The 13,958-nt window shown below is 59.5% G+C and overlaps 1 protein-coding gene across 2 annotated transcripts; it reads left to right on the plus strand.

The window, feature by feature from the left end:
• The first annotated feature begins 2,077 nt into the window (after positions 1-2,077).
• On the plus strand, positions 2,078-13,240 carry LOC102936766 (dual specificity protein phosphatase 10). 2 transcript variants are annotated; one of them, XM_037905524.2, is made up of 5 exons: positions 2,098-2,195; positions 4,714-4,787; positions 6,390-7,555; positions 10,050-10,373; positions 10,862-13,240. In XM_037905524.2, the coding sequence occupies exons 1-5, from the start codon at positions 2,190-2,192 to the stop codon at positions 11,131-11,133; spliced, it is 1,842 nt and encodes a 613-aa protein (XP_037761452.1). In that variant the 5' UTR covers positions 2,098-2,189; the 3' UTR covers positions 11,134-13,240. The 2 variants fall into 2 exon arrangements, with proteins under 2 accessions (XP_037761453.1, XP_037761452.1); XM_037905525.2 differs by lacking the exon at positions 4,714-4,787 and having other exon boundaries at positions 2,078-2,195; positions 10,862-13,237.
• Positions 13,241-13,958: the final 718 nt, after the last annotated feature.

Below are 13,958 nucleotides of genomic sequence, written 5' to 3' on the forward strand. Positions count from 1 at the left end.
TTCTAGTTCCCATTGACTCCAGTGGAGCTGTGCCTAATTTACACCAACTGGGGATCTGGCCTCCGATGTTGTGGTACCTGAGTCACCTCCACCCCATTACCTCACCAACAAATGGGCAGGGACCTGGAGCTGTTGGCTCCAGCTCAAGAAGTTTCTCATTGAGCCAGTTGGGCATGTCTCTTCCCATGCTGCGTGTGTTACCCATGATTAACATGCTGTGTGGTCCCCCCACCCTCCCGAGATGCTGGTGGAAGGGAACCCACAGCATTCAAAACAAAGGCACTGAGATGCAAAGGCAAAGCTGCCTCTACCAACCCTCCGGAGCATGCTATGGTGTTGGCGTGAGAGGCAGCGTGGCCTGCGGGGCTTGGGATCTGTTGGACGTGTACACTGGGTGTGGCTTGCATGGATTTGGGATTCAGTGGATGTGGAAAATGAGCATGATGTATTAATTAATTAATTAACACATCTGTCACACATCTGCACTCTTACATGCTTAACACATGCAGACAAATATGCACACATACATATCCCGAACATGGATACTTGACCCTGTGCTTGCCCTATGCACATGTGCAGACACTGAATTCCCCAGGCATATACATGTCTGTTGACACATGACACCACATGCACACACACCCTCTTGACATTTCTCTGCACTTCTCACCACATGTACATTGAATACCTCCACTTGTCCAAACACACAGATTCCTCCCATTCCTGTGCCTGGATTCACCTTCCCCCCACACCTCTGCCTGTCCACACACACAGAAACATGCTCTCACACACCAGGTTCAGATGTGGGCAAAGCACAGAGAGCTCTTCTGGCAGAAGGCATCACACGTGTGAGCATTGGAGACAAATACCAGGGCTCGCCCATGAGGCCCACTGCACCCCACCCTCCCGCTCAGCACGTCAGGGTGGCGAGGGAGATTTGTTTTGAACCAATGGCTGCAAAGGGTTCAATGCTGGAGCCAGGTCCAAAGCTGGGGTAGGTTTGAGGGGACATGACCCTGTTCTGTTTAATTTCTTGCTCACCTGATTCCTACCGTTCTTGGGAACCCCAGACATAAACAGCACCTCCTGCTGCACTAATGAGTAGAGGGGATGAACAGACAGAGGGCTCCAAGCAGTGGAGGGACAGACATTATGCTAATTTAGTGACTCCCCCCAGGATCTCAAAGCACTTTGCAAAATTCATGTAAGCCACCCTTCCCCCACACACTTTGTAATGCAGTGTTTATAGCACAGGACTCCTGAGTTCTCCTCCCAGCCCTGCTGCAGACATACAGTATGACACTGAGCACAAGGCCTTTCCCTCCCACACTGCCTCAGTTTCCCAACTGTAAATCAGAGTGAGGGAGGGAGAGTGATAGTTATAATATTGAAACAAAATGTGTTGCAATGGGAAGTGCTGCAGTAAGGAAAAGGTGGTGGTGAGGTGGGAGGACAGATAGATGGACAGATAGATACCTGGATAGATGTGTATGGGGATGGATGGATAACTAGATGTGTGCAGGAATGGATGGGTAGCTGGATAATAGGATGTGTATGGGCACTGATAGATAGATAAATAGATGTGGGGGGATGGATGAATGGAGATCTGGTTAGATGGATGTGCATGGGGATGAATGGATAAATAGACTTGGATGGATGGATCGATCTAGGGTCCTATGGGGTTAGGTAGATTGGTTGCTGTCTATGGGGTCAATGGATGGATGGATGGATCCAGATCTCTGTGGGGTTAGGGAGAGTGGTCGCTCTCTGTGGGGGTGGATAGATTTGGGTCTCTATGGAGTTAGGTAGAGCAGTCCGTGTGTTTCTCCAGCGCCCTCCCCCGTTGACAGACAAACACACAGACAGACAGACAGATCCAAGGGGGCTCCTTCCTTCCTTTCACAATGAATCCAAGCTTGGGTCACGTGACTCTGTGCCTCACCATCCCGGAGATCCGGGCTCGCTCTCATTGGCTACAGATGATGTCACCCCCCCTTAGCCCCTCCTCCTCTCCCTGCTCCCTCCTCCCATCAAAGCAAAGCTTCAGCACCAGATAGTGGTGGGGGTGGGGGGAGTAAATAGACAACCCGGGGGGTGGAACCTGCCTGGCCATTGGGGGGACGCAGGGGCTGGCTTCCAAGGACCCCCCTAACCTCTACGCACATGGGCATGAGCCACAGCATAGGGATCTGATGCAGGTAAGAGGGTGGCTGGGTATCCTGTACCCCCTCACCCCTGGGGACCTGGGGGGCTCTGATTGGCACTCAGTGGTGCTAGGGGCTTGGCATGGGGGCTGCCTCTCCCCGGGGGATTTGTTTTGGGAAGGGGAACGTTCTGGGCAAAGGGGGGGGCCAACATCTGGCTGGCTCAAGGGGGCCGGGGTGCGAACATGGGGGGAAGGGCGCAGCGCTTTGTGGGCAAGGGTGCAAAGATTTGGAGGTAGGGGTAAAGGCGAGCGCGCGCGCGCGCGTGTGTGTGTGTGTGGGGAACATCCCCGAAAGTGGTGACCCCGCAGCGTAGGGGTTCCTAGCATGGTAGCAGCTTGGGGGTGTATTGTAAAACAGGTGGTGGGGGGGCCCACATCTGGAGCGGGGGCGCCGGGCGCTAATGAAGGAAGCTGGGGCCGGGGACCGGTCGGCACCAGGGAAGGGTTAAGCTGTCAAAGGTGGTGACTGGCAGCCGGGGGGTGAGGGGGATCCTGCTGTCTGAACCGGGGGGACACGGGAGGCAGGGGTGCGGGGAGCGGGGATACCCAGCAGAGCTTGTGGTGGCTGGCAGCACGGCTTGTTACGGCAGAGCTTTGGGGCGCGTAGGAGGGGAAGGCTGGAGCCGCGATCATGGGTGACAGACGGGCTCCCACTCCAGGCAGGGAATGCCAGGCAAGGGGGAGGATATAGAACCAAGATGCCAGGCTGGAGGGGGTGTTGCCATGTTGGGGAGACGGGGGCAATGCCAGGCTGGAGGATACCAGGGGCAAAGCAAGATTGCAGGGGTGGGTGGGTGCAATGTCAGACTGCGGGGGTGGGGGGGCGGTGAATGGATGTGGGGTGATGCCAGGCTGTGGGGGCCATGGCAGACTGGGGAGATGGGGAGTGATGCCAGGCTGGGGGGATGGGTGGCAATGCCAGGCTGGGGGTGCAGGACAAGTGTGATGTCAGGCCTTGGAGGGGGCTGAGTGGGATCCTGCAGCTGCAGGTGGTAACTGGGTTCATGGCTCAGCGCCATGGTGGGAGTGGGGGTATTGTCAGTCTGGCCAGCTGTGACCTTACCTTACAGGGAACTGGGAGGCCCGTGGGACCTTGTGCCCACTCTGTGGTCAGCGTTGCAGTGACACAAGGGGTTATTTTTGGGTTGTGATACCATATTCAGGGGCTCAGGGGGGAAGTTACTGGTGGCACTCCTGGGGCTGGCCAATGAGCTCCTGGGCTTTACACCCCCACCCCCACATGCATGTGCATAACCATGAAAATGACTGCTAGAGGAACATGCATAATTGCACTCACCTATGCTGTGACACACACACGCAGACGCACACGCCCATGCTCAGGTATTCAAAAATAGACACCCACCATAACCTGCAAAGCTTGCACAGACACACACAAAAACAGACACAAAACATGCAAAGCTTGCACACACACCCTCACCAACCACAACACATCCTTACCACAGTACACCCTCCACAACATGCCAAGGCTTGCAAAGTGCATGCACCCACCAGAATACACATTCACCACAACATGCACAAGTGCACAAACACAGACTCGCATAACCCATCATGCCAAAGCTTGCACACAAATGCACACTCGCATTGGTGTGTGCTCACACCACAGCACACAGAAAAAGTGCACACACAACATACAAAAGCTTTCATAGGTACATATCCCACAGTGCACACTCCCTCCCCCCCCCATGATGTGCCCATGCAACCCGCTCAGCATATGTATACACACACGGCTGTCCTGACACACACAGATACCCAACCACCTCATGCTCCTGTTAATTACCTCTCCGTCAGAGACAGGCAGCTGCCCACCAAAGAGCCACTTGCTCCCAGCACTAGGATTATTTCTCAGCTTGGAATGGGGCAAAATGTGAGAGAGGGTACACCAGCCCTGGGATGGGGGCTGTAGCTCTGCTATGGGTGTGTGTGCAGGGAGATGGGAGGGCAGGGCTGGGAGTAAGGGAGCAGGAGGAGTGGCATGGGGACAGGAGCTGGGGGGGGGGGTGTCTAGGGACAGGAGGAGACTGTAGCAGGAAGGTGGGGTGGGGGGCATAGGGGCAGGAGCAGCCACACAGTATTGCCCTTGTCCCTTCCACCACCCCCAGCTAGAAAAGCAGGCTGGACCCTAGCCAATCAGAATTTCTGCAGATGGAAGAACAGCCCTCTCCCCAATCAGTCAGAATCCACGGGGAATCTTTACTGCTGATTGGCTGGCAATGGGTATCACATACTGGGAGATGGGGTGGCCAAGGATACAGCTCCCTGTCCCCAAGAGCTGGGGGCGCTTTGGTTCATGGGGCTAGGGCTGCCCCCTGCTGTCAGAGATGGGGACAGCTGTCTAAACAGTCCTCTGCCCTCCCACCTCCCACTTCTGGGGCCAGCTGGTGAGCTCACCCTGGGTGGTAACCTGAGGAAGCACAAGAACCCCTGTCGGGCGCTGCCAGCCCCTGAGCTCAGCTGGGTATTTTTAGAGGTGCTGTGATTTTGCTTTTCAGGGAGGGACTAAACATGTTGCCCCAGGGACCTGGACTCGCCAGCTAAAGAGCAGAGCGTGTGGGCATGCATTGGGGTGAGTGTGCACCAGTATGAGTGTGCACTGGTGTGTGCAAGGGCATGCACTGGGATGAACGTGCACCAGTTCGTGTGCTCTGATGTAGGTGTGCCTATGCATGCACTGAGGTGGGTGTGCACCAGTATGAGTGTATGCACGGATGAAGTGTGCCCTGGTGTGAGCAGGCACTAATGTGAGCATGCATATGTCCGTGAGTACAAATGTGAGTGTGCATGGGGGCAACTGCCGGGGGTGCATGTGAATTTGACTTCACATAGGCATGTGCGTGCATGGACATGAGTGTGCATACAAATGTGCATCTGTGCATGTGTATGTGTGTGTCTGAGTGCATTTGCCAGAAAGCGTGTGTGAGCGTGCATCTGTGTACACATGTGGCTGAGTGTGCAGGAGTGTGTGAGCCCATAGGCCTATGTATAGCTGCGACTGTGCATGGCTTTCCCCTTATGTGGATGCATGTGGATGTCCTTAAGAGTAGCTGAGCCGAGGCCCTGAAGTCCTCAATAGCCCCTGGTCTGCTGGGGAAGGATCCCAGGCTAGAGGGGCACAGACACTTCTCTCTAGTGAGGGGGAACCCCCCGCCCTAGTTCTGCAGTTCTGTCCCTCACATTCCCCCCACTGCCAGAGGTGCTGATGGGAGTAGCCAGGTCCCGTCACCTCACTTTAGAGCAGAGCTGCTGTCTTGGGGGAGCATGGGGAGCGAGTGCTCCGGGGCTGGCCAGATGGAGACAGGGGAATGCTGACAGAAGGCGGGGGTTGTGCGGAAAGCAGAGACCATCACAGGTGTGGGGGGGCTAGGGGGATGGGGCATGGACCCTCACTGGGAGACGGGGGGGGTGTCAAAGAGTCGCTATGGGGGCAGGAAATGGGGGGAGGGGCTGGGTGAAGATGGGGGGATGGAGTGCTGGTGTGGGGGTAGGCTGGGTCGAGGGACACAGTGTGTAATTTCCCACATGATCCCTTCATGGCCCCAGCCAGATACGCTTGCTTCGCAGAGGAGCCCTGCACCCTGGCCACGTGGGTGATGTGGGGCTGCTGGTAGCTGGAGCCCCCCAAGGCATGTGGGAGGGGTTAATCTCTGCCAGCACCGAGAACAGAGATGAATTGGCCTCTTTGAATCTGACTCAGCCTCAGGGGAGCAGGGGGTGCTTGGAACTGATAAGGCACCAAAATGTGGGAGGGGGGAATCTACAACTAGGAGCTTGGATCAGGCGGGCCTGCCCAGCTGCTCCCCCGCCCCCTTGCTATGTTTTCCCCCTCCCAGCACTGGGATGCAGGCACCTCTGGGGGTGGGGGGGATGGGGACTATTTAACAGCAAAGCCAATAGGGAGCCAGGACTCTAGGGCTCCACCCCCTGACCCTGGCTGCAGTGACTGGACCTCACCTGAAATATCAGAGCCAGAGTGTGAAGGGTTAAAAAGCTTTTGGGAGGGTGTGAAATGAGTTTGCTGGGTCTCAGCCCTGGTGCCCATAGCATGGGGGTGCGTGCAGGGAGGCACAGCTTGGCTGGCATGTGGGGAGGATCGCTGATGTGGGGACCACCCCTCTGTGCCCCCTTAGTATCCCACACCCCCCTAACCCTCTCTCCCCCCTCTCTGCAGGTCACCCTTCCCAATGCCTCCCTCACCCCTGGAAGACCGCCTCTCCCTCCTCCAGCGCCCCAAGACCTTGGCTTTGCGCCTCAATCACAGCTTCCCTGCCGACAAGCAGCTCCTGTCGCCCCGGACGCGGAGACCCCCGAGCCACCCACCCCCTAAGGACCTAACCGGGGCTGCCCCACCCTATCAGGAGCCCCAGGCCTGTCTCCCGCTCCCCCACTCCCACACCATCGACATCAAGCTGACGGTGGGGGCCGGGCAGAGCCGGGCGCGCGAGCGCAACCTCTCCCTGCAGCTTGACCTCCAGCAGGGCGGCAGCAGGTCCTGCGTGGGGCCAGAGCTCCAGGTGCTGCTGCCTCAAGCCAAGCTCAAGAAGCGCTGCTTTAAGGAAAACTCGCGGCCGGCCAGGGGGGAGACCCCGTCACCTGCTTCCTCCCGCCTCTCCAGCCCTGGTGCGGGCACCATGCACCCCTTGAAAGGCGGCTGCCGGGGCTGCTGGCGCTTGATGCGCTGTGACGACGCCAGCCCCAAGCCGGGGCTGCGCTCCCTGGGGTGCCTGTCATGCCGCTCCAGCCTGGCCTCCCTCAGCTGCTCCCCGCCCTCGGTCAAGAAGCTGGGGTGCTTGCCCTGCACCCCGTCAGCCCTCAAGTCCCTGGCCTGCCTGGCATGCAACCCCTCGGTCAAGTCGGTCAGCTCCTCCTGCAGCTTTTGCAGCAGCGACCCCATCGTGGCCTATGACCCCCCAGCCCAGGGCTCACCCCCCTCCAGCTATGACGAGGACGACTACAGCGTGCGAACCATCTGGCCCGAGGAGCTGGCCAAGAAGATGAGCCGTTCCCACACCCAGCAGCAGGGGGCGCCCCTGATCCTGGATTGCCGCAACCTGGTGCAGTACACCAAGAACCAGCTGCAGGGCGCCATGCACTTCAGTGTTTCGGACGCGGCTGGCAGGCGGCGCCTCCAGCAGGGCAAACTGGCCGTGCTGGACTTCATGGCCTCCAAAGACCCCCATGACTCCCTGCAGCGCCTCTGGCCCAAGGAGCAGCAGAACGGCTGCTGTGCCACAGCCGGGGAGACCCCGGCCTCTCCCGAGCCCCCCAAAACCCTGCCCGCCCAGAACCTCCACCTGGTGCTGGACTCACTCAACAAGGAGGTGCAGGGCAGGAGAGGTAGGTGGGCATGAGGGCGACGGTGCTACCAAGAGGGCGGGACGTGGTAGGCTGTGGTGGGCAGGCCACAGGTGGCTGGATGGGGGGGGAGGATGGACAGAGGGTGGGTGCACAGAGGGGAGAAGAGAACCTGTCTTCTCAAGGACACCTGTCCTGGCTGAGACCTGACAGGGCTTCTCTCAGAGATTCCTAGGGCTGGGGAGAGATTTCCACCCCCCCCAGCCAAGACCCCCTGCAGTGCACCCCTCGCCCCCAGGACTCACCCCTCCCAGTGCACCCTCTCCTCTCCCAGGCTTGATCCCCAGACCCCTTGCAGTCCCAGACCCTCCAGCTCCTGCACAGTGCACCCAGCCTTCCCTTCCCACCCCCCAGCCTTGTACTGCCCCTCCTATGCCCTCCCCTCATCCCCCAGCGCAGGACCCTCTGACCTCATCCCAGCAGGATCCACAGGGAACAGATGGCGGAGTTAAGGGGTGGGGGGGGGTCAGTGCAGCTGGCCCAGGCTCCCCCCCTCCCCCACCTGCTCTGAGCCTGTTGAGCGGGATTGATCTCAGCCCAGCTGGTGACATGACATCACTCCTCCCTGCCCCTCCCCCATTCCCTGCAGGGGCACTGACAGCCATTGGACAAAACTGTGACCCCCATTTGTGATGGGAGCCAGGCATTGGGCTGCTACCATCCCCCCAGCTCCTCTAGTTCCATTGGCCCTGCCTTCCCCCAGAGATCCCCCTTCCCCCCAGATCCTCCCGCTCCTTGCCTCAAGCCCCACCCCATACATCTCTCTCCCCAGCATCTCCCTTCCCCCCAAATTTCCCCCCTCCCTCAACCCCAGCTTGGGCCCACGGAGAGACTCCACCACATTTTATCCAGCTGGCCGTAGGGCGCTGGCTGCAGCCCCCCCAGCCCAGCAGCCCCCGCAGGCTGCAGAGTCGGAGTGGGTGTGGGGGGTGCTGGCCCTGCGGGGAGGGGCAGTCAACAGAACAGGGAAATGGCGACATTTTCTCTGCCCCCCCCTTGTGCAGCTCAGAGTTTGGAGCGAAGGGTTGTGGGGAGAAGGTCAGAGATTGGGTGTTAGTCTGGGTGAGGGTAGTTCAGGGCTTGAAGGTCAGTGTTGCGGGTGTTTGGGGTCAACGGTCAGGGACTACGGTGCTTGGGGTGAGGGTTCAGGGCTCGGGGGACTGAGGCGCTGAAGGTCAGGGGTGGAGGAGTTTTGCAATCCGGCTGGGTTGAAGGTGCTAGGGCTGTGATTCGAGCTGAGTGATGGGGCAGGGCTGGAGTTTGGAGGCTCAGGTCAATGGGGCCCCCCTGAGTTTGTGGGATTCATAAACCAGGAGGCTGTCGGGCTGGGAGGGTCTGAGCTTGAGGGTCTGGGTTGAGTTTCTAGTTTCAGGGGTTCTCAAGGGATGGTTTCAGCTGGGGAAGGCTGAGTGTGGATGGTCAGACTGGGGAGTCAGGCGGAGAGAATCTGGATTTGGGGCCTCAGGCCAGAGGGGTTCTGAGTTTGGGGATTCACAGGCTGGTGGGCTCTGAATTTGGGCCAGTCTGAATATGGGGCATCAGCTGGGGGCTTCTGAGATTGGGGGGGTTAAAGGCTGGGGGCTCTCAGTGGTCTGACTTTAGGGGGTACAGGCCAGGGGCAGGTCTGAATTTGGGGGGTTCAGGCCAGGGCAAGGTTTGAATTTGGGGGTTCTAACCAGGGGCAGGTCTGAATTTGGGGGGTTCAGGCCAGGGCAAGGTTTGAATTTGGGGGTTCTAACCAGGGGCAGGTCTGAGTGTGGGGGTTCACAGGCCAGGGGTCTGAGTTTGGGGGGTTCAGGCCGGGGGCAGGTCTGAGTGTGGGAGTTCACAGGCCAGGGGTCTGAGTTTGGGAGGGTTCAGGCTGGGGACAGGTCTGGGTGTGGGGGTTCACAGGCCAGGGGTCTGAGTTTGGGAGGGTTCAGGCCGGGGGCAGGTCTGGGTGTGGGAGTTCACAGGCCAGGGGTCTGAGTTTGGGAGGGTTCAGGCCGGGGGCAGGTCTGGGTGTGGGAGTTCACAGGCCAGGGGTCTGAGTTTGGGAGGGTTCAGGCTGGGGACAGGTCTGAGTGTGGGGGTTCACAGGCCAGGGGTCTGAGTTTGGGAGGGTTCAGGCCGGGGGCAGGTCTGGGTGTGGGAGTTCACAGGCCAGGGGTCTGAGTTTGGGGGTTTCAGGCCGGGGGCAGGTCTGGGTGTGGGAGTTCACAGGCCAGGGGTCTGAGTTTGGGAGGGTTCAGGCTGGGGACAGGTCTGAGTGTGGGGGTTCACAGGCCAGGGGTCTGAGTTTGGGGGGTTCAGGCCAGGGGCAGGTCTGGGTGTGGGAGTTCACAGGCCAGGGGTCTGAGTTTGGGGGGTTCAGGCCGGGGGCAGGTCTGGGTGTGGGAGTTCACAGGCCAGGGGTCTGAGTTTGGGGGGTTCAGGCCGGGGGCAGGTCTGAGTGTGGGTCCATGTGCCCCCTGTGATGTTGAGCCGTTGCCTGCAGGGAGTGTGGCAGTGCCACCGTCAGAGCCGCTGGAGGAAGCTGGGGGGGTCCTGGAGGGGGTGGACGGGGACCCACCCCTCACCCCCGACCTGGAGAGCGCCGAGCTGAGTCCCATCCTGCCCTTCCTGTTCCTGGGCAACGAGCGCGACGCGCAGGACCTGGAGCGGATGCTGAGTCTCAACGTGGGCCACGTGCTGAACGTCACCACCCACCTGCCCCTCTACCACGCACAGAGCGGGCACCTGCGCTACAAGCGCCTGCCTGCCACGGACAACAGCCGCCAGGACCTGCGCCAGTACTTCGAGGAGGCCTTTGAGTTCATCGGTACGGGGGGGAGGAGGGTGGCCCTGGGAAGTGGGGAGGGGGGCTGGGGTAGTGTCCCCAGGAGTAGAGGGGGTTGGGGACAGGAGGCTGCACCCCTCAGAACACTGCGCCCACTCCCCACCCTGAGGAGATGGACCAGCATGTGAGGGGGTGCAGCAGGGCTGGGGGAATGCAGGGGATTGAGGGTGCAGGGCACAGTGGGGGGTTCAGAGGATTGGGTAGAGGGGTTGGGGTATGCAGGGGGTTGGGGGGGCCTGGCACAGTGGGGGTGCAGGGATTGGGTAGCAGGGTTAGGGGTTCAGGACGGAGTCAGGAGTTCAGGGAATTGGGTAGAGGGTTGGGGTATGCAGGGGTTGGGGGTGCAGAGGATATGGTAGCTAGGCTGGTGGTGCCGGGGATAATGGGGGCTGCAGGGGGTTTAGTGCAGGGCTGTGTACAGGGCTGGGCAGGTAAGAGGCGCTGACCCCCCATCTCTCCCCTTCCCCCAGAGGAGGCACACCAGCGGGGGAAGGGCGTGCTGATCCACTGCCAGGCGGGCGTCTCACGCTCAGCCACCATTGTCATCGCCTACCTGATGAAGCACACGCTGATGACCATGAGCGACGCCTACAAGTACGTCAAAGGCAAACGCCCCATCATCTCGCCTAACCTCAACTTCATGGGGCAGCTGCTGGAGTTCGAGACGGATCTCAACGCAGGGGTCACGCCCCGCATCCTCACCCCCAAACTCAAGCTCACTGGGGTGGAGACCGAGGTGTAAGGGGGGCCTGAGCTGGGCCAGACCACCCATCTCAGGGCGGGGAAGGGAGGGGAGGGAAGGGAAGTGTGTGCAATAACTGGATGGACGGACGGGCTTCCAACAGTCCACGCCTGGGGGCCAGATACCAGGGCCCTAATGCCCATCCTGCCCACTCTGTGCCCCATGTGCTGCCAGGTGTCCGTTGATAGAGGGCTGAGGAGAGGGGCCAGTTTTTACCCCAAGACTAATCTCTGCGTGTGTGTGCGGTGGGGAGGGCTGTTGCCTGCTATTTATTGGGGTGTGCGTGTATATTTTGGGGGTCCCCATGGCCTGTTGCTCCCTTGGCCTCTCCGCTCTGGATGCTGCTTTGCTGAAGTCTGCTGCAGAGAAAGGGGGGCCCTACAGGGATTTGGGGGGGACACAGGCCAGCCCCCCCAAAACTAGCAGATTTTTTTGAAAACTCAGGATGATCACAGACTTTCTTCCAGACTGATTCACAGCGCCAACAGTGGATGGAGTTTTGGGGGCCCCCATAGCGCCCCCCCATATTCTTTGGACTCTGCTGCTCCATACCTGACCGACAACCTGTTATACTGACTGATGTCTTAAAGTGACAGTAGCACCTTTCCTGTGTACATGGGCGGGAGGGGGGTCACATTGGATAGGGAGGTCTCTTCCCCCAGCCCCCAGGGTAGGAGAGATACCCCCCCCACACACTCCCTCCAGGGCAATACAATTTAGTAAATCAGAATAGTCTTCCATTAGGGGATATTTATTTTTAAAGACTTGGGGAGGGGCTCCAAAGTGGGGGGTGCCTCCTTTGCTTTTGTACCATGCTGGTCCATTTCATGAGGCTGCTGGTTACCGTCTCTTTAAAATGCCCTCCTCTGGGGGGAGGGTGAGATTTGTGGGGGCTGGGGAGAATTATGGGGAGGGGGGTGTTTCTTATTTATCTGAGATGCAATAGGAGTTTTTGCCTTTTAACCCTTTCTTCTCCTTCCTCCCCCAAATGGGGGGGCTGCTACAGTTAATGGTCCTGCAAAATCTGGGGGAGGGGGAATTTCTCTTCCCCCCATTTTAATGTCTTCCAGCCCTTCCCTCTTCTTTCCAGTGCTAAGTTTGGCTCCCTCCCACCACAGATGGTGCAGATATGAGGGGTGGGTGGGAGTGTGGGGGAGCCAAAAATTAAGGGATGGGGCCAGTTTCTGTTGGGGGGGGTGACAGCAAAGAGGGGCCCCTCCCCCTGCACAGAAAAAGGCACTGCCCACAATCCCCACCTCCCTCCATATGCACGCTCATCCAGACCCCCTCTCAGGCAGCCCTGCACACATACTGCCCAAAGCCCCTGTGACCTGGGCACGCCCCCCAGGAGCCATGCATGCATGGCCATAAAGTCCCCATACGTGCACCTCCCCCCCGAGCCATGGACATGTGCCCCCTTGTGCCCTTATGAGGTCTCCGGTATCCTGACACCCCAGCTGGAGCTTCAACCACAGGGATGGACCCACAGGGTCTGGCTCCTAAGGCTGGAGCCTTTCTGCTGGCTGAGCCGTAAGGCCCAGCTGTTAGCTAAGGCTGCAGCAGGGGCGAGACAGGGCCCAGCCCCCACTGGAGGAAGGCAGAGCCCCACCTGGGGCACGTAGTGGGACAGACATGTAGGGGCAGCCACGTGAGTGCATGAACCCACTCACCAAAGCCCCCCTACGCACTCACCTGCCCCGCCCCCATTACACACATGTTCACAAGCTCCCCCCCCTGCAGACACCGCTCTTCCCATTCCCACAATCACATCCTGACACAACCACACCCCTGTCTGCCCCGGAGCCAGGCATGTAACCCCCCTGGCCTGCACTGGCAGCTGGCTAGGGGGCGCTGCATGGCCAAGGGCTCGCGAGCGTGCAACAATCCCTGCCCCCTCATCCCCTGGGTGGAGGCTCGTATCGGGCTCCCCCCTTTTCCCCACAGATCTCAGAGCTTTGTATTTAAAGAGACTCTCCCATCCCCAGGCGTAGGAGCTTGGAGGGGTGGGGCTCTGCTATTTCTCTTTGGAATTTGTCTTCATTATTTATTGAGGCCAGGAATAATTTATTAAACGTGGATTTGTTTTTGTAACAAGGCTGCCATGTGCTCAATTGGGTGGGGGAGGACTTGGGAGGGTGGGGATCTGCGATGTGGGGGGGCCTGGAATGGAGCAGTAGAAGAGGGTCTCCCAGGAGATCTGGGACTGGGGGGACAGGCATGTGGAGGAAAATCTGAGAGGGGGGCCAGCGCATGCACACATGGATTGGGGGCTCGCTATGGGCATTGCCCCAGACTGACCCACTGGGCATTGGGCAGCAAAGCTGTTTGGCAGACGGGGAGTGGATGGGAAACACCCCTACCCCTTGGGGAGTGGGAGCCAAGGGTCACTCAGCAGGTGCAGGGCACCCCCTGGTCACCACCGTCCTGCAGCATGACCTCGCCTGGAGGGATGGGAGCCCCCACCAACACTTCTGCAAACAAGGGGGGCAACGGGGCAGCCCCCACAGATGCAGGATGTGCCCTGCGTGGGGCTTCGCTGAAGCTCAGCCAAGGGGAGGGTGGTTCTGCTGCTAAAGGGCTGTTAGCAAGATGGACCCCTCCTTTGGCCGTGGGAGCCCCCAGCTGGGCTCCAGTTTGGAGGAGTCGTGGCACAGGCCAAGCGGCCCCCAAACAAGGAGAGTGCCAAGCCTGCCTGACACCCAGTGACCCCAGCCTAGTGCCCCCCACCTCACCATTCCACCCCCCTCCCGAGTCCTGCCCCCATCACCTCCCCCCACCCAAGCAGCCTCTGCCCACCTCCATCCTGCTCCAGCCCCAAGCCTTCC

The sequence above is a fragment of the Chelonia mydas genome, chromosome 7 (assembly GCF_015237465.2).
Source record: "Chelonia mydas isolate rCheMyd1 chromosome 7, rCheMyd1.pri.v2, whole genome shotgun sequence".
Lineage (NCBI taxonomy): Eukaryota > Metazoa > Chordata > Testudines > Cheloniidae > Chelonia > Chelonia mydas.

What these genes read in the sequence shown, in the direction of transcription:
- LOC102936766 (XM_037905524.2), top strand. An exon ending in GCGTGTGGGCATGCATTGGG is followed by an intron (nt 4,788 to 6,389) that starts GTGAGTGTGCAC and finishes CCCTCTCTGCAG; the next exon opens with GTCACCCTTCCCAATGCCTC. An exon ending in GGAGGCCTTTGAGTTCATCG is followed by an intron (nt 10,374 to 10,861) that starts GTACGGGGGGGA and finishes CCCTTCCCCCAG; the next exon opens with AGGAGGCACACCAGCGGGGG.